The 25,999-nt window shown below is 54.9% G+C and overlaps 2 protein-coding genes across 4 annotated transcripts in view; both read left to right on the plus strand.

Moving 5' to 3' along the window:
* LAD1 (ladinin 1) overlaps nucleotides 1–2,544 on the plus strand; it is an 18,671-nt gene extending 16,127 nt beyond the window's left edge. For both annotated transcript variants that reach the window (XM_054462542.2, XM_054462552.2), the window contains exons 6-10: nucleotides 408–480; nucleotides 585–722; nucleotides 1,060–1,146; nucleotides 1,434–1,508; nucleotides 1,867–2,544. In XM_054462542.2, the coding sequence (XP_054318517.1) occupies nucleotides 408–480; nucleotides 585–722; nucleotides 1,060–1,146; nucleotides 1,434–1,508; nucleotides 1,867–1,872 (379 nt within the window). In that variant the 3' untranslated portion in view covers nucleotides 1,873–2,544. The remainder of the gene's footprint in view (nucleotides 1–407; nucleotides 481–584; nucleotides 723–1,059; nucleotides 1,147–1,433; nucleotides 1,509–1,866) is intronic.
* TNNT2 (troponin T2, cardiac type) overlaps nucleotides 1–24,792 on the plus strand; it is a 25,192-nt gene extending 400 nt beyond the window's left edge. The window contains exons 2-13 of one of the 2 annotated variants that reach the window (XM_054462578.2): nucleotides 11,775–11,791; nucleotides 15,578–15,643; nucleotides 15,999–16,034; nucleotides 16,937–16,970; nucleotides 18,136–18,196; nucleotides 18,500–18,616; nucleotides 19,437–19,514; nucleotides 20,407–20,517; nucleotides 21,792–21,901; nucleotides 22,437–22,527; nucleotides 24,143–24,183; nucleotides 24,551–24,792. In XM_054462578.2, coding sequence (XP_054318553.1) covers nucleotides 16,945–16,970; nucleotides 18,136–18,196; nucleotides 18,500–18,616; nucleotides 19,437–19,514; nucleotides 20,407–20,517; nucleotides 21,792–21,901; nucleotides 22,437–22,527; nucleotides 24,143–24,183; nucleotides 24,551–24,596 — 681 coding nt within the window. In that variant the 5' untranslated portion in view covers nucleotides 11,775–11,791; nucleotides 15,578–15,643; nucleotides 15,999–16,034; nucleotides 16,937–16,944 and the 3' untranslated portion in view covers nucleotides 24,597–24,792. Of the gene's footprint in view, nucleotides 1–11,774; nucleotides 11,792–13,973; nucleotides 14,004–15,577; nucleotides 15,644–15,998; nucleotides 16,035–16,936; nucleotides 16,971–18,135; nucleotides 18,197–18,499; nucleotides 18,617–19,436; nucleotides 19,515–20,406; nucleotides 20,518–21,791; nucleotides 21,902–22,436; nucleotides 22,528–24,142; nucleotides 24,184–24,550 lie in introns of those variants that run through there. The other variant, XM_054462568.2, reaches the window with a different exon arrangement.
* The last annotated feature ends 1,207 nt before the right edge of the window (nucleotides 24,793–25,999 follow it).

Consider the following 25,999-nt stretch of genomic DNA (forward strand, 5'->3'; position numbering starts at 1 on the left):
GGCCTGTGGGGTCTGAGCTGGAAGGACAGGATCGGATTTGAGGTAGGAGCAGCCATGTGGAGAGCTCACGGTGGCAGGCCGGGAGAGCAGGTAGGTGGCGATTGCTGTGATGGGGAAGATGGAAAGGAAGGGCCTGCTTCAGGAGGTGTTTTGCAGTGGAAATGACAAGGTATGGAGGAGAAGCGATGTCCTGTTGAATGGGACGTTTCTTGGAAGTGGAGGGAAATCCCTGGAGTCTGTAAGTTCCTCACCTTGGCCAAATCAACACAGCCTGCTGTGTGATGGAGGGCCACGTTCTCTTGGCCACAATGAAAACATGTGATGGGGCTGCTCCTCAGGCCCTGGGGGCAGGCCTGGTCTCCCTGGGTGTCTCACTTGGCTCGCCTGTTTCATCTTCCATCCTGCAGTGCCAGCATGAAGCTCCCAGACAACACAGTGAAGTTGGGAGAGAAGCTGGAGAGATACCACACGGCCATACGGGTGGGTGGGGGCTTCTCCCAGGGGGTGGAGGGTACAGGATGAGTAGTGGGCATGCCCTTGCCCCTCCCCAGCATGGGTCAGCTGTTGGTGTTCTTGGTTCCCAGAGATCAGAATCTGTCAAGTCTCGGGGTTTGCCTTGCACTGAGTTATTTGTGGCTCCTGTGGGTGTAGCCAGCAAGCGCCACCTCTTTGAGAAGGAACTGGCAGGCCAGAGCCGAGCAGAACCAGCCTCCAGCCGGAAGGTGAGGGGCTCAGGCCCCACCAGGGTCCTTAGGGTGATTAGCCCTGACATCTCCAAAACCCAAATCTTGGCTGTGGCAATGCTAGAAAACTGTGTTTTCATGTGTGAATTAATGTTGGCAGAACCTTCACTTGAGTTCCCATTCACGTTCCTGAGCCCATCTCCTTAGCTGGGCACACAGCTCCCTGGGGGAAGGGGAGGGGGCTGTCCCAGGTATATGTGGCACATGCTGGATGCATAGGGGAGTGAGGGAGAGTCCTATCCCATTCCAGGGCCTTTGAACATGCCTCGCTGCTGCCAAGGGCCCTAAACCCTGAGATGGGAGGTTCTCTTTTTAGGAGAACTTGAGGCTCTCAGGGGTTGTGACATCAAGGCTCAACCTGTGGATCAGCAGGACCCAGGAGTCTGGAGATCAGGACCCCCAGGTATCCTCACCCTCCCTGATATCTCTTACTGTGGAGCCTTTGCCTGTGGGATGACTGGGGACACAGGAGGGACAGCCGGGAGAGGAGGAGTCATTTCAGGAGTGGAAGCAGTGGGGAATAGATGGGCGTGTGGGTCAGACTCTGGCAGAGAGGAGTGTTGGGTCTGGGTTCCTTTTCTCTTCTGGAAAAAGAAAGGGCATCCTGGGCTGGGGGCTGGGCCTGGGGGATCCCGAGCCCTTTGGAGCCTGGTCTTAGTCTCTGGTCTCCACCCTGATACCCTCAATCAGGAGGCACAGAAAGCGTCATCCGCTACCGAGAGGACTCAGTGGGGACAGAAATCTGACTCCTCGCTGGACGCTGAGGTGAATGGTGGGGAGGAGCCTGGCCCTACGGCGGAGGGCCATAGTGTACTGTGGGAGACCCCATCGCCTCCGTGTGCACACACTAATTGGCCTGCAATAGCACAGTCCACGCAGAATGCCCCCATCCCTGCTCATGCAGATTGGTCTGAGCCAACCGTGAGAGCAAGGTTGAGCCCTCAGCTGGTTGTGCTGCCTGCAGCTCTGCAGAGCCCCTGCCCCTTCAGCTGGTAGATTGCAGGGCTCTGACTCATTGTGGGTGTGGGGCTTGGGCAAAGGGATGCCTTCCTATCCAGTGGCCCCCTTCCCCTTCCATCCCTGATACCCCATTGCCTTGTGCTAACAGCTCTTTGCCCCACAGGTGTGACAAGCCCTGCCAAGACAGACCTGCAAGTCTTTGTCTCAAGGGACCTCCCTCATGCCAGGCCCCTGCCTCTCACAGCAGCACCCTTTCCTCTCATTGCCCCTGTTCCCTTTTTGCCTGTGGATCTGTTTGGCCAGGGCCCCTGGGGTCAGGAATATTTGCAAGACTCAACCAGCTCCTTCCTAGCCCAGCCTCTTGGGGCTGGGACTTTCTTACCCCACGTCAGGCACAACAGTTGTTGGGACCCAGCCTCTGCCCAGGGCACAGCACAAGTGCACATCAGCACTATGGGGCCTATGTCTTGCCCAGAGACCTCTGCTCCTTCCTGCTCACATCCAAGGTCACGGCATGGCACCCCTCAAGAACTCCAGAGTCATCTGTCTCATCAGCTCCCAGCAAGTGCCTCTGTGTCTATGATGTCCCCCTTCACTGAGGCCTGGACCCATCCATCTTTGTCCCTGGGGCCTTCTCCCAGCCACTGAGGCCCACTCTGGCCAGATGGAGAAGGAGCTGCCGTGCGTCTTCCCTGTGCCCCGTCTCCCTGGCTTGGTTCTCCCCTCCCTTCCCTGGCCTGCTGCCGTGGCCGGGAGCTAAGTGCCTTTTTGTGTGCAACCACTTACCCTTTCTCTGAAAAACCTGTTCTCAGGAAGGATCTGATAAACTCATTTACTCTCAGGTGTAAGTGACTGATGAGACCTTAAAAGCGAATTCCTCTCTAGAGGCCTTGCTTTCTAGCAGACGTCATCTGAAGTGTGTGAGGAGGAGGATCATTTTCCTCATCCCACATCTTCTCACATTAAGGTGGTGGCTTGCCACTCAGCAGTCCTAGCTTGGTGACTGGGGAACTGCCACATACAAGGCCAGGCCTACCCTCCTCCCTGACAAGCCCCCTCCAACCCCCACCCCCATGCTCCGGACATCATGGCCCCTATAAGCTAGGAGAATGATGAACCATCAGAGAATCTAGAACCAACCAAGCTAGGAACATCAGCCTGGTGCCCTGTTAACCCCTTAAAGCTGTGGTTTACAACTTTTCAAAAATTTAAATCATTAGACCTCTCCGTCTTGATTGACTGCCCTAATTTTACCCAGAATCAGCTGGGGATGCGGCCAGGTGCAGAGCCCTCTGCCCACTCCCCCTTTGCATGCCTGGGGAAGCTCCAGGTCTTTTTGGAACATGACCCTTAACACGGCTCCTAAGGGTATCACCGGTCCAGTTCCCCAAGTGTGTGGGGGATGAGCCCTACCCCTGCTCTCTGACTCTGGGTGAGGGCTCCTCAGATCTGTGCCCCAGGGGACAGGCCCTCAAAGTGCCATCTGTGCGGAGGTCCCAGTGCCCCAGGCTGACCCACCTCTGGCCAGTGAGTGTCCTGTGCCTGAGTGAGGGATATCGGGACCTGGGGGCCCTGCCCCGAGCACCTCCCACCCACTGCTAGTGCTGGGGCTTTGTGAGTGTTCCAACTTCACAGCCGAGAGTTGGAGGACAAGGCTGGGGCAGGGCCGAGGAACGGATTGAGTCCTGCCTAAGCCTCGGGACATCTAAACAGCTCTGGCTCTGCCCAGACCTCAGGTGTGACCCTGAGCCACTTTCCTTCTCTGAACCTCAAGCAGATGACCTCAGAGGACTTTCACATGTTCATGCCATGATAGGTGAACTTTTCCAGTAAGAAAAACTGTCCCCACACAGAGGAGAGGCTCCTGGAGGCCTTCACCTGGCAGGGCCTTACTCTGGAGTAAGAGCCTAGGAAGACACTGAGGGGCCTGTTCCTGCAGCTGCAGCCTCAGCAGGGCCCTTTATGCCTGCACCCCCCCTCCCCCAGGGTGCCCATTGAGGGCTGGCTGCTAGGGGAAATGTCAGGGGGTGCCACAGCGCAGCCCCCTCCCGTGTGAATCCAACACGTGAGGGCCCTGCCTTCGTTCCTACTGGGGACGCAGCCAGTAAACAGAGAGACCAGGGTGTGCCCAAGATGACCTCAGCTGGGGATAGATGAGTGGTAGCGACTGGGCATCCAGGCGGGTGGGGAGGCCTCTGGATGGGTGACATTGGGCACCTTCTGGAGACAGAACAGGGCTCCCATTCACCACTCCTGGCTGCACCCTCCTGCTCTCTTGCCACAGGGGCCCTGTGCCCCACAAGTGGCCCGTCCTGTTGTGGATCCTCAAATATACATGCACTGTTTCAGCATAAGCTTCCCATTCCACTTTGGCTTTGTTTTCTCTTTACATCCCTTTGCAAGGACAGGGATATAAAATGGGCTAAGAGTAACCCTACTATGCCCGGGAATGGCTGGCTGCTGCATGGGGGCTGGATTTCCTTATCTGAATGGCTGTCTCAGCACTCTGAACGAAGCTCCTGCCTTAGAACAATTCGAAGCCGTACACGTGTGGCCTATGACACCAAGGATCTACTGGGCTTTTCCCATGGGGCTCTGTAGTGATCTAGGTGCCCAGATTCCTCTTCTAGGCATCCATGCAAATAAACTGTGCCCTGTTTGAAAGGTTATTGGGCTTACAAGGAACAGTAACCCACCCTCAAGTTAAAAAAGGGTTTGGGAAAAGTAACTCCGAATTCTACGTTACTCCAGGCCAGGACCCAAGGCAAGGCTGGGCCCTGCTTCGTGGGCTAGAATGGGAGAGAGAGAGGTGATGGGGCTCTTCCCACTTTCTTGACAGCCTGGCTCCTTCCTCACTGTCCCTCGGGAATCTGTCCCCTCCATCTGCCTGTCTCTCTACAAAGTCCCCCTGCTTCCCTGTGGTCCTCCTCAGTCCCACGATGCTGGCCAGCAGGTGGTTGGTTTCAGCTTGCCCTGCCACAGATCTGCTGGCAGTGTGGAGGCCCATGTGGCAGGGCAATCAAGGCCACTGGACTCAGACGCCACAGGGAACTATGGAGGGGATGGAGTCAGCTGAGTGATGGGACAAGAGTCTGACAGCAGCATGGGTGTGGAGCAAATGGAAGTCCCTTGTGCAGAGGACCCTTTCAAGGACATTAGTGGTGGAGGCAGCATAGTAGCTCCCAAGGCAGAGGGATTGAGAGAAGAGTTGGAGGACTGGGAAGGCGGGACACATGATTGGGTGATGGGAGAAGGGGGCAGAGCATAGCGAGATTGCTTTCTTTGCCCACGGAGAAACAGAGGAGTATGGATCATGAATATGGGCAAGATCTTTAAGTGCCAGGGGGTTCATGGGGGAGGGGAGGGCCTGGTCCAGAGGAGGACCATTCCGGCTTCAGAGCCAAGCAGGACCTAGGCTGCGAAGATTCAGAGAGAGAGATGGAGGGGAGAGTCAGCTCAGCTGCCCACTGGCTTGCTTTCCTCCTGTCTGTTTCATTTTCATAATCTACCGAACCCTGCAATGGGCCAGCCCTGAACATACAAGTGCATGTGCATGGCCACACACAGGCAAGCAGGCAAAACCCCTGGGCCTGACCTATGCATCTGCAATCTAGTAGGTTTAGCAGATCATAGTCCTGCACTGCTTGATTTTAAAGCCGTTAGGGGATGACCTTCGACAGTCTGCATCACCCCTCTCACACAACGAGCGCCTGTTCAAGGTTCTTGACTGGAAGTTCTACCTTGTATCTGGCCTCCTGTAGCAGTTTAAGTCCATTCCCTGTGAGGAGGGTGTGCCACATGGCTTTGGGAGTCATGGAGAAGACCCACCTTGCAGATGTCCTCACTGAGGCTGGCAGAGCCGGCAACCTGCCCAAAGCTGCTCAGCCCATTAGGAGCCAGTAGCCTGGAAGATGTCTTTACCCCCAGCATCAGTTCAAGTGGAGCAGCACAGAGCTCTTGCCCTCTGCCTTCCAAGATTCTGGTTCCTAGACTTATGGAGTGTCTTGGAGGTTGCCTTCTGCCCCCCTAACCCTGCTCCCAGCCCGCCCTCCCAGGCCTGGGTTGCTGGCCTCTGTTTTATCAGGATTCTCAAGAGGGACAGCTGGTTTATGTTGCATGACTGTTCCCTGCATATCTGCTCTGGTTTTAAATAGCTTATCTGAGCAGCTGGAGGACCACATGGGCTTATATGGTGTGGGGTACATGTTCCTGTAGCCTTGTCCCTGGCACCTGCCAAAATAGCAGCCAACAACCCCCACCCCCACCGCCATCCCCCTGCCCCACCCGTCCCCTGTCTCGCATTCCTCCCTCCGCAGGGCTGGCTCACCAGGCCCCAGCCCACATGCCTGCTTAAAGCCCTCTCCATCCTCTGCCTCACCCAGTCCCTGCTGAGGCTGAGCAGAGGCCTCCAGGATCTGTCGGCAGCTGCTGTTCTGAGGTAAGTCTCGGGCAGGGCTCTGGGGAAGAGGACAGCAGAGAATGGACGGGGAGATGTGAGGGTCTTGGGCCCTGGCATATTTACCCAGAGTCCACCCGTGTCCACAAAAGTCCATGGCCCCTCCCGGTGGAGGCCACACTTCAGAGGATGGGTTGCCAGGACTGGGCTCCAAGATTGGTACAATAGAGCAGAGAGAAAGAGAGAATCCCATGGTAGCCATTGGAGACTAGGGTTGGAGTCCTGGACCTGCCACTAAAGATGTAGAGTTGTAAACTCTTGGATGACTCACTTTCCCTCCCCAGGCCTCAGTTTTCTCATCTGTAGAGTGGGCTAAATATTTGCTAGGCCTCTGCCTGCTCTAAATACAATGAGGCTCTAACCAACAGAGACTCCCCTAAATTACTTGTTCCAGGCCGAGGGTCACCTATACCTTTCCAGGCAGGTCCTTCTTGAGCCCCAGAGAGCAGAGTGAGACTGCAGCCCTGTCAGTCAGGTGAGTCTCCTGGTCATATTCTCAAGGCCAGGAACCCAGAAACTGTCCTGGAAGCACTGAGAATGACCAGATGTGCAGGGTCCTCTGCAGCGCCTCTCCAGGCCGACACGGGAATTCCATTTGATGCCGCTGACTCAGTGCCATTCCCTCCCAGAGAGGACCCTGAGCTGAGCTGCACTTGCGGGGCAGATGGGGAAAGGCCCCACTGGGAGAACCTGTCCTAGGGTGTGAGCACAGCTGGTTGGCATTAAAGGGTTTAACCTGGGTCCCCGTAAGTGTAACCCTTGTCCCATCCCACCCCAACACCCCATCTTGGGACAGGCCTTGCTCTGTGCCCAGCAGTGGTAGAGAAAGATTCCCTTGGTTTCTAGTTTCTCCTGGGCAGGCTGAGGACTATTCAGGGAGGGGGTTGCCTGGTGTGTAAGGAATTTCAGAGCACATTCCTGGCCTGCTGTAGCTGGGAAGCTACCTGCCCTTCCAAATTCCTTTTCTGACCCATGTCTTAGAGGGCAAATCTTCCTTCTCTCTGCAAAAGTGGAATCTGAGAGGATCAGGTTGCCGGCTGCCTCCTACTTTCTGACCCCCAGTTCCACTCCTCCTGCCCTCTCCCCATCCCCTTACCCCCACTCTCCTGGTGGACTAACAGCTGTTGGCTTAGGAAAATCCCAGTCGAGTGCTGGGGACAAGGACTGAGGGGTGGGGCCTGTGTTTCTCAGAAACTCAGAGACTGTTTCTACAAGGACAGAACTCAAGGCTCTTCTGTTTTGTAGTTGGTTAACTGAAGTCAGAGAGGCTAGGTGACTTAAATAAGGCCACACAGCAAAATCTGGGTTTTAAGCCCAGATTTTTTGACCCCAAGGTCAGTATGCTTTATGCCTTCTATTGTCTTTGCTTTACTCCCCAAGAAAGGTGACCCTGTGAACATGTTAGGCTTCCAACGCGTGTTGGCTATGAACGTATTAGGCTAGAAAGCTGCCTGTGGAAGTGGGTGGGACTTGGGTGTGAGGACGCAGGTGTTTCAGGACATTCTGGTCCCTTGCCCTGCCAGGTTCTTGACTCTCTCCCATTCTGCAGCCCCCAGTCTCAGCCCACCTCTTTCCCCTGCATCAGGTCCTGCCTTTGAGCCACTGGCATGGTGGTGTCCTCTGGGCTGGCTGAAAACCCTCCTCCATCCTCCATGTCTGCATGCTATTTTTGGGAGCTGGATGGTGCCCCCAGGAACAGGCAGAGGAGTCCAAGCTGCTCTGTCCTCCTGTGAGCCCCCAGCACCATGCCCAGTGGCTCTGAACTGGTGGAAGGGGAGGGTAGGAGAGGAGAGAGAAAGCTAGAAGCTATGCGCCCAGGCTGGCCATGCACGGTTCCTCTGAGAATTTTCTCCCTCCCACTGAGGGACAGGCTCCTCCTGGGGCTCAGGTAGGAGCTCCTCAAGTTCTCAAGTCACTAGTTCTGGCCGCTCCCCTGGGGCTTTGGGTAACACTTGTCACCCCCACCCATCCCAGGGTTAGGAAGGCTATTCTCTTTGGCCATGCTCGTCCTAAGACCTATTTGGAGACCCTCTGGGGTTTGAGTCTTTTTTTCAGCAGAATGAGGCTTGATCCCCCATTATAGCACCTCACACATTTGATGTCTCTTCTTCTCACCCACCCACCCCACCCTGGGGGTTGGGGCAAAAAAGTGGCTCAGAGCTGCGGTCCAGAGCTCCCTGTAAGCAAGGCTCCTCCCTCACTGTCCTCACCCTCCTCCAGTAGAGGGAGCAAGGGAAGGACCACTCCGCTGCAGCCATGCTTGTTTCTAACCCAGCCGAACTGGACATAATGGGAACAGGGTCTAAAGACAGTCAATCCAGGGCTGCAGTGGGTGCTGAGTCTGAGGAAGTCTCCACCTAGAGGGGCAGCTGGGCAGTGGCAGCTCCCTTGGAATGGCTCAGCCTCTGGACATCACCCCACCCAACCAGAGCCCTGACTCTTGCTGGATGTCCACCGAAGATTGCCTAGGGTTGGTCTCAACCACTATGGGGGGATGTGCAGGGAGAGGTGTTGAGGGAGTGAGCAGGATTGTCTATGTGCCTCTGTCCTCATCCTGAGGCTTGGGTCTGAAATTGGTGCTGCAGCGCTGGCAGGTGTGAGTGGGGCAGGAGGCGGGCAGCAGAGGAGAAGCATTGGAGGGTGTTCCTGAGCATCATTTGGATTCTTCTCCTGCCTCACTTTAGCCTCGCTCTCACATCACCCTGTCTATTCTCTCCCTTGGAAGCCAACATCAGGAAGGCTGTGGGGCTGGCATATTGCACTACAACAGAGGATGCTGTTCACGTTTCAAACAACATGATTGTGTCCCTGGAGCAGTGCACTGTCATGGCCCAGGAGGGTTGGGTCATAGTAGTTATTAGCTGAATGCCTACACTTCACACCAGCTCTGTTCCTCACACCTACCCGAGAAGAGCAGCAATTTCACAGCAAAGGGAGCTGAGATGTAGGGAGGTTAAGTGACCTTGCCAAGGTCGCAGGCAAACGCATGCTGGAGCCAGCATTCAAAACGAGATTAGTCTCACACTCAAGTGCTTGCTCTCTGCCCCCTCCCTGTGATTACACGCGCACTGTAACACCTGACGTTGCCTAATGCCTTCCCCTTTTGTTAATGTCAACTGGAGCCTCGTAAAGACCCTGAGTAACCAGGATGTGTACACTTTATCTCCATGAGACAGAGAAAGGACTGAGGTTTGGAGATGTTAAAAAGACTCGCCTAAACACCCTCAGCAAGCTAATGGAAGAGGATCTGAATCTAGATTATCTGTTCCCGGTGCAGTGAGAAGATGAGCTCAGAATGAGTTCCCTGGGGGAACATTTTTTTAATCGGAATTTTCATTGAGATAATTAAAGACTAATACACAGTTCTCTTTAATAGTGAGCCCTTACACACCATGCCCAGTTTCTCCCAAGGGCAACATTTGCAAAACTACTACAATATCAAAACCAAGATTGGACATCAATACAATCAATCTATGATCTTATTCAGATTTGTCCACAATTGCACCATGTGTACGTGAAACTCTAAACAACTTTAACCTGTGTAGGTTCATGTATCCATTGCCACAGTCGACATACTGAAAAGATCCCAAACCACAAGGATCCCTCCTGTGTGCTTTTATTTATTTATTTAGAGACAAGGTCTCACTCTTTTGTCCAGGCTGGTCTCTTGGGGTGCCCAAAGACCTTTTGTCCAGGTCTCACTTTTGTCCAGCACACATGGAATGGGTGCGGTGGCTCACGCCTGTAATCTCAGCACTTCAAGAGGCTGAGGCAGGAGGATCCCTTGAGCCTGGGAGTTCGAAACAGCCTGGGCAATGTGGCAAAATCCCAGCTCTATTAAAAATACAAAAATTAGCTGGGCATGGTGGTGCACAACTATAGTCCCAGCAACTCAGGAGGCTGAGGTGGGAGAATCGCTTGAGCCCAGAAGGTTGAGGCTGCAGTGAGCCTTTTTGCAGTGAAGATTTGTGCAGTGCTAAACAGATTCTGTGGAGTGGGGGCAGGCAGAGTGGACGGAAAGGTTGAGAAACTGCAGACATTGTCTTGAGTGTCACAAATGGAAATGCAGCATCCCAGGCAGTATTGCCTGTTCAGGGGCAAAGAATGAAGTGGACATCAGCAGGTGGCCTTGCTGCCATGTGGGTGTCACTATCTCCCCCAGCAGGGGAGGAAACAGGCTTTTTGTTACAGGTCACACAGCTCATGAGGGGTGGAACTAGATTCACCCCAGGCCTCTCTGATCTCTGTACAATGGGGGCCAGAGCTCTTCTGAGGAAGGCAGGCTTCCCTTTGTACCTGCACTGACTTTTTTCTCTTTTTGGAGGAAGAGCAGAGACCATGTCTGACACGGAAGAGGTGGTGGAAGAGTACGAGGAGGAGTGAGTATCTGGAGCATCCTGCCTGAGTGGGGCCCTCTCCCCCCGCTGCCCTGACACTTGGTCCAGGAGCCTCCCAGCTGTCCCTAGGATTCTGGGTAGAAGTAGCTGTGTGTGTTTTGGGCACCCCGAGGAGAGATATAGCCATTTCCTTTCCACTCCTATACCCCTGGGTGGTAGATCCCAGGCAAAGCACAGGCCGACGGACTTTGGGAAGCACAGAGGTTCAGCTCCAGGGTCATCAGGGTCCTTGGCCAGTCTTGGCTAGGGGCCATGAACAGAGAAGCTGAGATGTTGGGTCTCCTGAAACTGACTGAGGAAGGTTCAATGACTCTCCAGAGGCACAGAGCTGATTATGCCCCCCAAACCCCAGCTCAGAACCCAGTGTTATCACCCCGTCTTGGATCCCTACTCTCTCCTGACAGTGCCCTGCCCACAGTCCTGTCCCAGAGGGAAACCAGGGGGTGGGACACAGCCAATCCGATAACTACGGAGGATAGTGGTCACCAGGGAGGAGACAGGGGTATAGGCACGGCTACTGCCCTTACAGAACTTACTCTCTTGTTGAGATGTTAAGACATAAACTGGGGGAAGAAATTAGCAAATTGGGCCCGGTGTGGAGGGCGGGCTGTTGGTAGTGCAGGAGTTCTGAGGAGAGGGAGATCAGGGGCTGGAATAGTCAGGGGGCTGTGTGGAGAAGGCAGGTCCTACCTGTGTAGAATTTGGAGAGATAAGAGATTTGGGAGAGGGCAGGACTTTCTAGAAAGGGGTACAGCTTGGGCAAAGATGGAAAGAGTAAGTGAGGGAACGCTGGTGAGACCAAGCTGGCTGGGGCGGAGGCTTGCAGAGAATGGTAGGAGGCAGTCCTGCATGAGAAGGGCAGGCCAGGCTAGCGGGTGTCATTGCAAGGTGGGCAGAGCAGCGTGGACTCCACTAGGCAACAAGGGAAAAAAAAGGGGGATTATCTTTGGGGAAAGGCCAGTGTGCGCAAGCCTGTGTGTGCATGTGTGTGCAGGCACGCGTGTGTGCATGTGTGTGCAGGCACGTGTGTGTGCATGTGTGTGCAGGCATGTGTGTTTGCATGTGCTTGTGTGCGAGCTACTGACAGTGTTTCCTGTTGCTCTCAGGGAGCAGGAAGGTAAGCGTAAACGTGTGTACTCATTTGGATCAAAGACAGCCTGGTTCGAAACTGACCCACCTCTTCTCTCTTCTCTTGCTGCTTGGACTTCTCTTCTGAGCAGAAGCAGCTGTTGAAGGTATGTACCTTAGGCAGGTGGAGAGCCATAAAGGGGCAGGCTCAGCAATGTGGAAATCCTGGGAGCCCTGGGAAAGCAGCTCATCTGTCCCTGCTCCTCACTCTCAGCTGAGCAAGATCCTCCAACAACAGTGCCTTCTAAAATGGGAATCAGTCCTACCTGGGTTGCTTGGGTCTTGAGGCAAAGGATTTAAACCTGTCTCTTCTGTCTGCCATTTGCTTTAAACACAATGATCACTTTTCTCAATTTTTTTTGCTTCTTCTCCCTTTTATCATGGGAAATTTTAAATGCATATAAAGGTAGCAATAATAATAATAATGCTCCCCCTGCCCAATGTACCCGTTACCAGCTTCAACAATCATCATCTTAGGGCCAATCTTCTTTCCTCTATACTCTGCCTTCCACCAGTTATTTTGGAGCAGACATCCAAAATTGTTCCCAGGCACCATGTCATTTCATGCTTCAAGATTTCACTACACAGTATCTCTAAGAGATAAGCACTACTTAAAAACCATAACCACAATGCCATGATACGCCCCAAAAGATTCCATTTAGTAATTTCTCAAATGCGATTGTGAGTATGAAATTGCTCAGTGATCTGAGACGTCTTATCTCGGCATGAAGCTTTGTCATGATTCTGAGCTTGCAGAGGCCCCTCTTGCTGCTCCTGTTCTGATCGGTTAACCCATTGCCCTCCTCAGCTGTGGGTCCCACATCTCCCTGAAAGAACGCCCTCACCTTCCCTTCTTCCTGAGAGCTTGGCACATGGAAATGATTCAGAGGCTTCACTCCAGTCCTCCCCCTGCACCCCAGGCAGGTGGACCCTGCCTTTTAGTGGCTCAGGTATCACTTCAGCATGTGGCGTGTAGATATTAGGAGAAGGGTCTCTATGAAGGTCCAAGGAGGGAGCCCAGGTGGCCCCGCCCTTGCTCCCCATGGCTCCTAGGGAAAATGGGGACCCTCTTGCACATTTAGGGCTGTTCCAGGGGTGTCTGGCCAAAGAGGAGACAGAAGAGAAATTCATGGGAGAAACTGAAGGAGGCCACAGGCGTCTTTTTTGGTTTTTAAGGAACACCAGATACTTCAGAAGCTATCAGAAATATATTTTTGAATAAAAAAATCTAGCTGGCTCCAAATTCTGCTGTGTTCCCTGAACAGACTCTTGATATGATAGCCCTTCCTTTGTTTTGGAGGATTTTCCACTACCTTATAATGGGTTTGGGGTGGTGGAGTTTGAGACATAGATCTCTGGACTTGGGACCAATCTGCCTGCCACACACAGTAGAATTTGGCTGTGAGTTAACAGAGTCATTCTCCACTGTGCTGGGGCCTGAGCCATGTAGCATCTGCCTTGCTTGCCATGAATAGACGAGACCCGCTTCCCACACAGTTGAGGATCTGGCTGCAAATGATCAAGAGAGAGCAACGTCTAGATGGGTGTCCACTAAGCCTGCAGGATAGATAATGCCAGGTGTCCTTCTTCCAGGAGAGGAATTGTTCCACTTGCTAGAACTGTTTTTTTTGGGCAGATATTTGTACATGGAACAACTATTGCAGATGCAGCCTCTTTCCTTAGGTTTATAATGCTGGACCCTTCTTAGATGGGGCAGCATCCTCTCAACAGGCCGGGCAAATCTACCCTGGGGCCAGGCTCTCCAGTGAGGCTTTCTAAAGTGTGACTCCTGGAAACTGGACATAGTTTGCAGGATACCCAAGAGCCTCATTCAGAGCAGGAACATGGGCAGGCTCGTTGAGGGCAGGAAATTTGATGGAAGTGAATTGTCCCCCACTCTCTGCTCTTTAGGGGCCTCTGTCTTAGTAAGAAGGAGGCCGAGGCTCTGTCGTCTAGAGGCATTGCAGTTACCACAGATCGCATGCTCCTCTTGTGCCAGGCACCTGCTGGGCGCTCTATGCAAGCTAGGTCATTCAGTCCTCACCACGGCTGAGAAGTGAGTAGAATGATTCCCATTTTACTGATGAGGCACCTGAGGCTCAGGGAAGTAACTGAGAGTTGCCCCTGTTGCTGGAAAGTAGTGGCTTGGGAATTGGAATGCTGGCCTAACTCCAAAGCCCACACTCTTAAAACCACTGCGCTGGGCGGCTGCTCCTGCCCCGGGCTCTCTGCTCCCAGACTAACCTGTCTTGCTTTTCCCCTCTGCTGCGGCCACTCCCTGAACCTCAGAAGAGGAGGACTGGAGAGAGGACGAAGACGGTAGTACAGCCTTTCCTTCTGTGGTGCTTTCTGCTGCCTGCTGTCCCGAGTGCAGCCTCCTTGTCCAGGGGCCCTCCTCTGGGGGCTGGGGGGTGTGAGTAGGGTGCAGGGATGGAGTGGGTCAGTCGTTTCCTCCCCTGCCTCCCAGGGGCCAGGATCACAGTTCCAAGCTGCTCATCATGCCTGAACTTCAGGGTCACTGGCTCCTCTTCCTGGTTCCTGGATCCTTCCCCTGGGTTGGGCAGTGGGAGGGACCCAAGCTAGCTGGTCTCCCAAGCTGCTCCAAATGTGGCCATAGAGGGGGTCCAGCATCTGGAAGACAGCAGCACCACCCTGCCCCCGCGCACATCCCAGTGTTCCGTGCTGGGCCCTCCTTAGGAGCTGGACAGCGCCAGACAGGGTGGCCAGGTGTTGGTTGGGGGTTCTGGGGACAGAGTCCTCTGGAGAGCAGCCGGGGAGACTGGAAATAGCCAGAGCAGGAAGGACATGACGTCAGCCTTCAGATGCGCCCTGCTGATGGGGAGCACAGGACCAAGGCAAGGGAGTGAGACCAGCGCTTAATTTTAGAAAGTGCATTCTGACAGCTGTATCTCAAGATGCAGTAGGTGGGTTGGGGAGGCAGTAAGCTTCCCATCCTTGGGATGTTGCAGGGCCACTGGGTGGGGTGGGGTGTATTGTACAGAGAAATGACACTTCAGATGAGGTGGCAGAGGTGGCCTAAAGGTGGACCCCACAATGGCCATATCCTTCCTCGCTAGCCCTCTGCTTTCACACTTTCTAGAAGGATCATTCTGAGGTAAGACTCCTGCAGGGATCAAATAAAAGGCATCTCCAGGTTTCAGAGAGGACTCAGACCTGGGAAGGGAGGACAGAGGAAATGAAGGCCAACCCTTCTCCCATGATGGTGTCTTCCTCCTGCCTGAGGCTTTTTCTTCTCCCTCTGCCAAGAGGCACCCACTTCCCAGTGCATCGGTGAACAGGCATCACAGAACGCTTCCTACAGGCACAGCCCAGGCCAGGCGGCATCCTGTCTCCCTTATCTGTTTGTCTGTCTGTCTACTCCAAGTGCCTGATTGAGATGGGGGCCACATCCTGCCAAATAAATGGATGAAAATAGAAAAATCCTGCCCACTGTCTGGATAGTATGAAGATCCAGATGTTGGGTGTGCCATCCAGCCACACAGTCGTACTCTTTTGGTTTCTTTGAGATGTGGATTGAGGGTGTCTAGAGTCACTAGGTTCAGGACAGGAGCTTCCGGACACCTCAGCTTAAGCAGGGCATGTTCTGTGGTGCCAGACACAGGGTGGAACTTCTGGGCTGGAAAGTTGGGGAATGAGGTGGAGTCCCATCATCAGGGAGGTTGCCGGGATGAGTGGGGCTAAGCTGGGTGGCGGGAGGTAGCCGACAGTCAAAACCAAGAATGGCAGCCCCCCAGCACGTTGGTTGCCCCCAAATTCATCTGGACCTAGACGTCTTGACCCCGATCCCCACTCCTCGCTGCCCATTCTCTGCTCTGGGTTCTGCCTGATAGAGTGGGGCCTGCTTCTTCACTCTGTCTGCTTCACTTCTCCAGAGCAGGAGGAGGCAGCGGAAGAGGATGCTGAAGCAGAGGCTGAGACTGAGGAGACCAGGGCAGAAGGTAAGTCTCTGGATGAGGGTGCAGGGGCCTCAGGGGGTGGTGAGAGCCCCTGGAGCCATTCCTGAGGCAGTAAGAAACCCCCCAGAACAGGCTTTCCCATGTGCACCTGATTCTCCTATCGACTAAGATTCAACCATTGATTGCCCAATCAACAAACGTTGACCCAGCGCTTCTCTTGTGTCAGGCAGTCTTGGGTCCAGGGGAGTGTGTGTGTGAGAGACAGCTCTGTGGCCCCAAAAACCAACAGAGTGCATCTTGGCTAGGACTTATCTGTGGGGGAGGCTCTTGCTGGTGGTGGAGGGGGGGACTTGAGCTCAGAACAAGGACCTTGATTGATTTCTCATGTTTCATTTAGAAGATGAAGAAGAAGAGGAAGAGAAGGAGGCTGAAGGTAAGGATATCAGGAGAGAGGTACAAGGGAGGTAAAAGAACCCCTCACAGCAGCTTTGGAGGAGAATGCCCACAGTGCTCTTTCCAGGGAAGTGGATGTGCACTGAGAGGGTTTGGGAGAGGAGAGGACAGAACTTGGTGGCACTTCCAAAGTTTTAGATGTTGAGCTTTCAACTTTGCCCCTTCTCCTCCCAGAGAAGCTGCATTGGTGGCACCCAGTGGGAGAGGGGACCATTGTCCAGCCCCCTGGTCTGGACAGAGCAATGGGACCCAGAAGTCATATCCACACTTGAAGCTCCTAGAGCTTAGGTGAAATCACTTGTAGGATGTGGTGTCCGTAGGATGAAATCCCAATGCATAGATGGTCATGCTGGGTCATTGCTGCAGTCATAGTCATGCTGCAGCCTTCACTAGGGTTCTAGGTGGTCCCAGTCACTTCTCCAAAGGGGAGGGGACAACCAGCTGGGGCTTGGAATCATGTCATCAGCTTCTGCCCTGTGGCCACCAGGAAGTCCAGGGGGTAACGAAGAAGGCAAAGACCTGGGAGGGGATTCTAGGGCCAGGACCCCTGGGGACCTTTCCAAAGGCCTCCTCACTGTGAAGCACAAGAGAAGCAAAATTGCTTTGCCCAGAACTGGTGAGTGAGAGAAGGCTCTGTGTGAAGTTCCATACTGCGTGAGTGTGTGCCCTGCAGAACTCTATGGGAGAGGGAGTGTGGCATCTGCAGCCCCCGCTGCCTTCATTCTCCTGGATGCTCCTGGAATCAGGGCTCCCTGGAGCCGGGAGGGACTCACTGTGCAGATGGGGAAATGGAAATCCACAGAGGTCTAGCTCATCGAGGGTGGAGTTGGGACCATGTCTGGGGCCCCCTGACCCATGGCTGTGTGCTTCTGTCTCCTCCAGATGGCCCAATGGAGGAGTCCAAACCAAAGCCCAGGTGAGTGGGGATGCACCTGGGTAGAGCCGGGAGCAGAGGCTCAGGGAGAGAGGATGACGATGGAACAGGGTGCAGTATGGGGCAGTGGACACGGGCTGGGGGTTTGGTGGGCACAGACCACCACAGTACAGTTGTACAAGTTGTGTACTGCACAAGCGTCTCTTCCTAAGGGAGTGAGTGAGGGCTGAATTCCACCCAACACTCCATCACCAATTGTGCACCCTAGCAGGGACAGGGCTATGTTCTTCTAAAGGAAGGGCCCTGAACAGACACTCTCCTCTCTCACAGTATGGCCAGAACACCCTCCTCCATGACTGAGGTGGGACCTTGGGATAAAGGGAAGCAAATTGTGGGGAGCCAAACAATGAAACCGTGCCAGCATAGGCATGGCGGCTTCAGAGAGCTGAGAGAGGGCAGGGCAGCTTGGTGCCACACAGGTGAAGCCCACCTGAAGGTGGTGTATGCTGGGGGGACTGGGGGATAGGGAGCATTTCCCTTTTTGTGATGCCAACCCGCCAGCAGAGGTTGACCCATGGCACCTCTGCCCACTCACAGGCTCTTCCCATTTCAGTGGGGCCTTCTGAAATCAGCCCAAGACATCCCAGATCCATTTATTTGCCCAGTGCCTTTTCCCTTCCTGGCCTCTTGTGCACTGTGGTATCTCATTTCAGCTCCACACACCTGAGGGCAGATGGGGACACGAAGAATCAGAGAACCCCCTGGGTCTCAGTATGTGTTGGGACCAGGACCAAACTGCAAGACTCCCAGGTTCATGGCGAGTTTCTGCGGGGTCCACCAGGGGATTTGGAGTCCAACAAGCATGCCATCTTGTCACAGCCTCTTTGATTCCAAGTTGTATGGCTTTGAGCAAGTCATTCTACCTCCCTGAGCCTCAGTTCTCCTGAGATTAATGGTACCTACTTCATGGGCATATCATGAGCATGAAGTGAAATAGCATATGTGAAAGACCTTTGTGCATTCCCAGGTGCTGAGCAAGGCTGAGGACTGCCATTGTTGACGTCAGTGTTACTATCATTGCTGTGGTTGGTCGGGGCAGTCCTGGAAGATTCTCTAGGAAGGAGCAGGGCCCTGCCTGTCCTGGACACCCTCAGTCCCTGGGTCCAGAATGGGGCTGATGCTCACTGACTATTCCTCTCTCCAACAGGTCGTTCATGCCCAACTTGGTGCCTCCCAAGATCCCCGATGGTGAGAGAGTGGACTTTGATGTAAGCGGTGGCTGTGGGTTGAGCAGGCCTGGGCTGGGGATAGTCCCAAGGGCCCTCAGTGACAGAGATTTTGTGACCTTGGGCTGGGGTAGAGCACAGGTGGGATGGGGTGCAGCACCAGCCAGGCTGGGTGCCCGCCCATGAGCATGGTCCTGGGTTCAGGCCATAGTTACCCCTTCCCTGGCCAGATGCCAGGCCCTGCCAGAGGTCTTTTGCACTGTGTTGCGGGGGTGTCTAGCCCACCCATCTCTCCCCTGGACTCTTTGGAGTGGCAGCCTCTGAGCTGCAGTGGTCCACCCACAGGACATCCACCGGAAGCGCATGGAGAAGGACTTGAATGAGTTGCAGGCGCTGATCGAGGCTCACTTTGAGAACAGGAAGAAGGAGGAGGAGGAGCTCGTTTCTCTCAAAGACAGGATCGTAGGTGTCCAGTCTGCCCACCTAACGTTCTCTGATTGCCCAGTCTGTCCTCCCTCCCTTTTGTGAGGCTCCACCTCCTCCAGACAGCCTTCCTCGGTGTCTCAAACCCAGCTAGGTGTGAGCTCTCCTTCAGAGGCCCTCCAGCACTCTGCACAGCTCCTGCAGCCCTGACTGGTTTCTTGGGTCCCTGCCTTCCCTCCCCATCTGACTGGATGCTCCTTGACTGCCAGAGCTGAGTCTGATCTGTTTCAGGCCTCCCCCAGGGCCTAATCCAGGCCCGGGCTGTGGACTGGTTGGTCACAGGCCTGCTGCGCCACCCCTCCCCTTGCCTTCTCTTCCCCCACAGACGAAGGGGAGTGTGACCTGCAGAATCCCACATCCTTCTCCTGCAGAGCGTGGAGGCTGCTTTGATTGCTTTTGTTTCTCCCCATCAAACTTGCCTTCCCACAGACATGCTGCTCTGGCTGGAGCAATGACTTGGCCATCTATCCAAGCATATGGCACAGAGCAGCTGCCAGGGCAGGGTGGGATGGAGGTGGGGGCAGAGCTCAGGAGGAGCCTGCCTGATGTTTCCCAATTGTGGAGGGCGGTCTCACCACGAGGAATGTTGGAGGTGGGTCACTGCAGGTACCCTGGTGTGCACGTCCGTGGAGCTGGTTGAAAGTGGAGGCCCTTGGAGGCCGGGCACCACTGCTTCAAGACTCTAGAAGGAACCCCCCCCCCCAGGAATTCCCTTGCCACTCCATCCATGCAGGTTTCTGTACCTGCGATGTCACCTTCTCCCTATGCACACCTGGGTGGGCTTTGCTCTTCTCCTTAGGAGAGACGTCGGGCAGAGCGGGCCGAGCAGCAGCGCATCCGGAATGAGCGGGAGAAGGAGCGGCAGAACCGCCTGGCTGTGAGTGACCCCCAGCCCAGGCCCATGGAGGTCCCCCATGCTCCCAGCTCCTGCTGGGCCCCCAGGCCCCTCTCTATTCATCGACATGAATGAAATCAGTCAAGAGACAATATTGGCCGGGTGCGGTGGCTCAAGCCTGTAATCCCAGCACTTTGGGAGGCCAAGGCAGGCAGATCACTTGAGGTTGGGAGTTCGAGACCAGCCTGACCAACATGGAGAAACCCTGTCTCTACTAAAAATACAAAATTAGCCAGGTGTGGTGGTGCATGCCAGTAATCCTAGCTACTCAGGAGGCTGAGGCAGGAGAATCACTTGAACCCGGGAGGTGGAGGTTGTGGTGAGCCGAGGTCATGCCATTGCACTCTAGCCTGGGCAACAAGAGTGAAACTCCATCTCAAAAAAAAAAAAAAAAAAAAAAAGAGACAATATCAATATCAACCTAGGAAGTGCCGGGCATTGTCTTGGCTCTGATAATACATCAGCAAACAAGAGAGAAACGCCTGCGTCCTTATGAACGTGTTATTTTATAAGACTCTCCAGCCCTCATCCCTTCCCCAGTGCAGACTTCGTGGGAACTGAAGGCCCTGTAGCTCTCTTCCTGTGCAGCTGCTGAAGGCATTTCCAGAGCAACAGGTCTTCCAGGGGCACTCCCAGCTTGAGGGGATGACGAGACCTCTGGTTTGGGAATCAGGACCTCATTCATTCACGCAGTCATTTCTCAGTCAGTGGACTCCTGTGGGCCAGCTCTGTGCTGGGAGCTACCCTCTCAGAAAGCTCCTTGCCCAGCGGAGAGAAAGCTGAACTCACCCATAAAGACCACAAGCTTCAGCCCAGAATCAGGGTTTCCAATCCTTTCCCCTAATTTGCTTTCTTCCTCCTTGCTGTAAATCAGGAAGAGAGGGCTCGACGAGAGGAGGAGGAGAACAGGAGGAAGGCTGAGGATGAGGCCCGGAAGAAGAAGGCTTTGTCCAACATGATGCATTTTGGGGGTTACATCCAGAAGGTAGGTGGGGAGCAGCAGGGGTCGCCAGGAGATCCTGGTATAGCCCTGAGGAATGAGGTGTCCACTGCAGCAGGTAGACTTTAGGTCAGATCCCAGGAAGAGATTTCCAGCTGCTGTGGGTGGAAGACTGAGGTCTTCTCATGCCCAGCCCCTGAGCTGGTTTTCAGCCCGACTGTGGCTTGCACTAGGAGGGGCCTGCTGGGGTAGGGGGCTACAGGCAGAGCCTGGGGCACTAATGGTGCCCCCCATGCCTGGCCCCAGCAGTGCTCAGGAGCCCCCAAGGAGGCTGGGTGCAGCTGGAAGAGCCTTGTGCCTAGAGTCAGAGCTCTAGTTGGAGACCCAGCTCTGCCACACACAGTTGTGTGACCTTTTGCAACCTCTGAGCCTCAGTTTCTTCAACTGGCACTCATATTGCCTGCCTTGATGCTTTGAGAAGCTCAAATGAGCTACCATGGGAAGTGTCTATGTGCCACATGGATGTGAGGTTGTTTGTTCCTGGAAACTCACTCTCGATCCCTAACTTTTGTGCCCCATTCCTCCTAGATTCTCCATTCTCAAGGGAGGAGGGATATGCGAAATTGATTTTCTCTAGGTAGTGAAGGAATCAAAACATTTTCTTGGATTTCCAGCTTAGTCCCTAGCTCAGGACCAGGCCACCCCCTGCCTCTGCCCCCATGGTGACCACACCAGCCAAGACTTTGGCATCAAAGTCTTCATGCTATCAAACAGCCCCTGCTGTAACCCCCAGACCCACGTCCTAGTAAACCCAGCTGACTACAGCGAGTGTCTGAATCTTCTCTTCCATGTCTCTCCTTGCCTTTGTCTTCCCGCCTTCTCTCTGTGTCTCTGTTGCGGTCTTGGGTCTTTTTCTCTGGGCCTCTCTCTCATGGTTTCCCGGTTTAGCAGGCCCAGGTGGGTACCAAAAACCTCAAGCCTTCTTCCTCCCCATAGTTTTGGGGAGCTCCCTGGGAGGGGAAGGTGCCTTACTGGAGGGGAGGAGTGAAGAGATTGGGCTGGCTGGGGAGGGGGAAGGCTGGTGAGAGGTGAAAGAGATTAGTTAGGCAAAGAAGGAAGAGACTGACGTGATCCTCCTTGCCCCTGCCTCAGTTTCCCCAGGGAATACATGTAGTTGGTAGTGTGGGGTGTGGCAGGAAGAAGAGCATAAGAACCTGGCCCTCCTGCAGGCCTTGCTTCACCCCCAGAGGGTTTGGGGAGGGTTAGGGGACAGGGAGGGGGCAGTCTGGCCAGTTTTCTCTGCTTCCCACACCCTTCAGACAGAGCGGAAAAGCGGGAAGAGGCAGACCGAGCGGGAAAAGAAGAAGAAGATTCTGGCCGAGAGGAGGAAGGTGCTGGCCATCGATCATCTGAATGAAGATCAGCTGAGGTGGGGGCTGGGAGGAGTGGTCCTGGGGCACTGCCGGCATCTGCTCTGGGAGGGGTCGGGCCGTGGGCACTTCTTGCTGTGAGCCACCAGAGGGCGTGACTGCCTCACATATTTTCCCATGGCAAGTTTGGTGGGACCAGAGCTGGGCCCCAGCAGGTGGGGCCAACTCCTTTCTGGGCTTTCTGGGCTTTGCTGAGCAGGTGCCCCACCCCTCTGAGCTTCATCTACCCACCTGCACACGGGTGTCAGGACAGGGGATTGAACTAGATGCTCTCCTGCGCCAGAAGGGCTTCTCCTGATCCCCGCTTGTTCTTGGAACTTTGCCCTGGCAGCCCCTGGTGTCCATTCCTGAGCACTGGGTGCTGCCGTCTGGTCCCCAGGCTGGGTCAGGCCCAGGGGGTGGGCTGGGGTATCCTTGGCAGGCCTGGAGATGGGAAGGAGGGCTGGGACCCAGGGGGCTGGGCCGGGACCAGGACGGAGGCCCAGGAGGGCCCTTCCTTACTGGACCTCCCCATTCCCACCCTTGCTCCTGCAGGGAGAAGGCCAAGGAGCTGTGGCAGAGCATCTATAACTTGGAGGCAGAGAAGTTCGACCTGCAGGAGAAGTTCAAGCAGCAGAAATATGAGGTGGGCCGCCATGCTGTCCCCGCCCAGCATCTCCATCTCACGCTCCTCCTGGTTCACTGGGTCCCATAATACTGCTGCAGGTCCCTGGGTCCCTGTCCCTATTCCCCACCAGCCCCCTTCAGCTCCTGCATCTGCCCCTGCTGCCTGGCCTTCAGCAGTGTTCCATGTCCACCGCATTGACGACTGCTTGCTGGAAGTGTCTGAGAGCTCGCTGGGGCTGAGCAGAGACACTTTCCTGGGGTTCCAAACCTGGGGGTCTCCAACACGTCGAGGCAGCAGCTCAGTGATCTGAGCTGGATACAAGGACCAGGATGCACCAAGCCAGGACCCCCAGTGGAAGGGGAAGGCTGCCAACAGAGAGGTGCTTCTCCCCACATACACCCAAGGCTCTGGTGTGGGCAGAGTTAGGCTGAGCCTCAAGCCCACAGTCTTTCGGGGTCCTGTGTGCACTAATGAGGGTCTTAGGCGAACAGACACCAGGCAAGGAAATGGCTTAGAGGACGCTGATGCTGCATACCTGAGCTCAGACCTGGGCGCCAGTCCTTCCCTACCCACCACCCCCAAGCCCCGGTCCCAGGGCCTCTTTGCTAACTAAGGGAAGAATTCAGCTTCCCCTGGAGGGTCTCCTCTGCTGCTCCTGCCAAACCACTCCTCCCTGGGCAAGAAGCCCCTCCCTGGGCAGGCTCAGGCTGCAGTGGCTACAGGGCACTCCCACCTCCCAATACGGAGAGAGGCTATATTGCCTGGTGACAATGGCATGGACTTTGGAGCCATAATGCCTGGGTTGAATTTCTACCTGTGCCCCTCACTGGCTGTGTGACATTGGGTGAGTTAGTCCACTGTTCCTTGCCTCCATTTCCACAGGTAACACTACAATCTACTTCAGAGGGTGATTGTGAGGGTTACAGAGATAATACTAATTGTTATTATTACTATAGTATTCCAACCACTGTTCCAAGCATGTCCCATGTATTAACTTACTACACCCTCATAGCAGCCCTATGGGTTCATATCTGGGAAGGTGCTCAGGACAGAGCCTGGCACCCACTAAATGCTCAGCAGGTGTCAGCCATTGTTATGGCCTCTCTAGTCCTGTGCCTTCCACTTTTTTCTTTTCTTTTGGTTCCACACTGAACTCTGCACTGGCCAACAGGACACAGATTTGCCAAACTTTGGAGCAGCGCCCTGCAGGGGTGGTGCATGGGGATGCTACTCCTCAAAGGGCACAGCTTCCGGGATGGTGGGCAGCTGGGCAGGGGTGCCCCAGAGGGGTCTGGGGCTGGGCTGCTAGGAGAGCTCCATGACACAGCCGCCAGCTTTGTGCCCGGCTCTCAGAGGCCCTCCTTATGGGACTCTCATATCCTGAACCTACTATGGCCCTGGGACCCCATAGTGAGAGGCCCATGAGGCATCCTGGAAGCTTCTCCTTGGCTTCTGCCTGTGGCACACGGGCCGCTCCTGACCCTTAACTATCCTAACCCCTCCTACTCTTTGATGCTTCTCCTTCTGCTCCTGCACCGCTGCACTCAGCCCCCTTCTCCCCATCCCCAGGCCACCTGGGACCTGAGCCAATCAGCTCCAGTGTTGCTCTTTGTCCTTCCCACTTTTCTTGCAGATCAATGTTCTTCGAAACAGGATCAATGATAACCAGAAAGTGTAAGTGTCCGAGGTCATTCTCGCCTAGCCCACCCGCTGCCCCCTTCTTCCCTGCCTTCCAGCTATCCCATTCCTCCTTGGAGAGCCCCAGGCTCCCAGCCCTTCCTCCTCTGCTTCAGCCCACAGGTTTCCTTCTCTTGCTCCTCTGGGGCCTCGTGCTTCTCTCCCTGTGGCCTCTGCTTGCTGGTGGGGGTGAAACGTGGGGCAGAGAAGCTTCTCTCCAGCCTCAGGCTGCTGCGCTATTCTGCCCCTGGAGGCAGCTCCAGCCTGCTCCTCTCACCTTTGGCACCCCAGTCCTACCCCAGCCCCATGGTGACCTACTACCCTGCCTATGTCTCCATGTCACTGCGTCCTGCTTCCCCTGCAGCTCCAAGACCCGCGGGAAGGCCAAAGTCACCGGGCGCTGGAAATAGAGCCCGGTCTCCTTCACCAAAGATCTGCTCCTCACTCGCACCTGTCTCCGGCCTGCACTCCCCCAGTTCCCGGGCCCTCCTGGGCACCCCAGGCAGCTCCTGTTTGGAAATGGGGAGCTGGCCTAGGTGGGAGCCACCACTCCTGCCTGCCCCCACACCCACTCCACACCGGTAATAAAAAGCCACCACACACTGACTGGCATTTCTGTCACATCCCCTTCAGAGAGAGAGAAACTGAAGCGAGACCCTGGTCTCACAGGTCCCCGGTGTCTGCCAAGCTCCGAGGAGCTTTCCCCTGTCTGGTCTCCCTGCTTGCCTCTAGCTGGCGAGAGGGTGGAGGGCCCAGGGTGCAGCCCAGGAGGCAGGAGCAGTGGAAAGGGCTTCTGATCATAGCTCCTGGGAGTCACCAAAACAGCACATGGGAAAAATGCTGTTGAGGGGGATGGAGTGTTCCCTGTGTGAGTCACTCACTGGAGAACAATGCAGGCCTCTTTGGATGGTTCCCGTTCTTTTTCTCCTCCTAGCCAGGGCCCTAGGAACCAGGCATCTGAGGGACAGGGAGCTCTTGAGGAAGGAAGAAAGGCTGGTTTTATTGGGCAGCTGTTCAGGCCTGAGTTGTTGAGAGGTGTGGGTTAGTCTGGGTGCCTCAGTTTCCCCTCCCATGATCTGCACATCCTCGAGGGCTTAAACCACAGGGTCCTGAGCTGAAGAGGACAGCTTGGTGGCATGGATTTCAGTTGGCAGAAAGACAACGAAACGATGAGAGGGCACCATCCTCCTCTCCAGAGGAAAGCCTGAGACGACACATTCTCTTGACCCTCCATTTCTTTGTCAGGCATGGACTTTCTCCCAATTCCCGATTCCTTCCCTTGGCTCCTCACTTGCCACCCATCAGCAAGTGCCTCATGAGCTGTGTCTGGAAAGGCTTCCTGTGGTCTCCCAGCCAGAGCAAATCCATTTCTGCTTGCTAGAGCATGCGCTGTCACAGCTATGCCATCCAATGCCACACTCTGTTAGACGGGTCTCTTCCTGCAGGCGTGGCTCTCATGCTCCCAGGAGACAATGCAGACATGTTATCCTGTGCTGTGTGCCAAGCACTGGGATCCATGTAGTGAGAGATGAAGAGGAAATGGTCCTTGGGCCACAGGGAGGGGCTTAGCCTGGGGTCTCAGCCTCATTTCTTATTCATTCATTCATTCAGTCAGTCAGCCATTCAAATACCTCCTGAGCACCAACTATGTGCTAGACACTGTGCTGAGTGTGGGGTGCTGTGATTTAAGCCAGCTCATCGCTCATGGAGCTCACAGAGCTCACATCCAGCAGCAGGGAGACAGCAAGCAGAGGTCCCAGCCCTGGGTGACAGGAGAGGATGGGGGGTGCAATGCTGGGGAGAGGCATAGCCA

Source organism: Pongo pygmaeus, chromosome 1, assembly GCF_028885625.2.
Source record: "Pongo pygmaeus isolate AG05252 chromosome 1, NHGRI_mPonPyg2-v2.0_pri, whole genome shotgun sequence".
Taxonomy (NCBI): domain Eukaryota; kingdom Metazoa; phylum Chordata; class Mammalia; order Primates; family Hominidae; genus Pongo; species Pongo pygmaeus.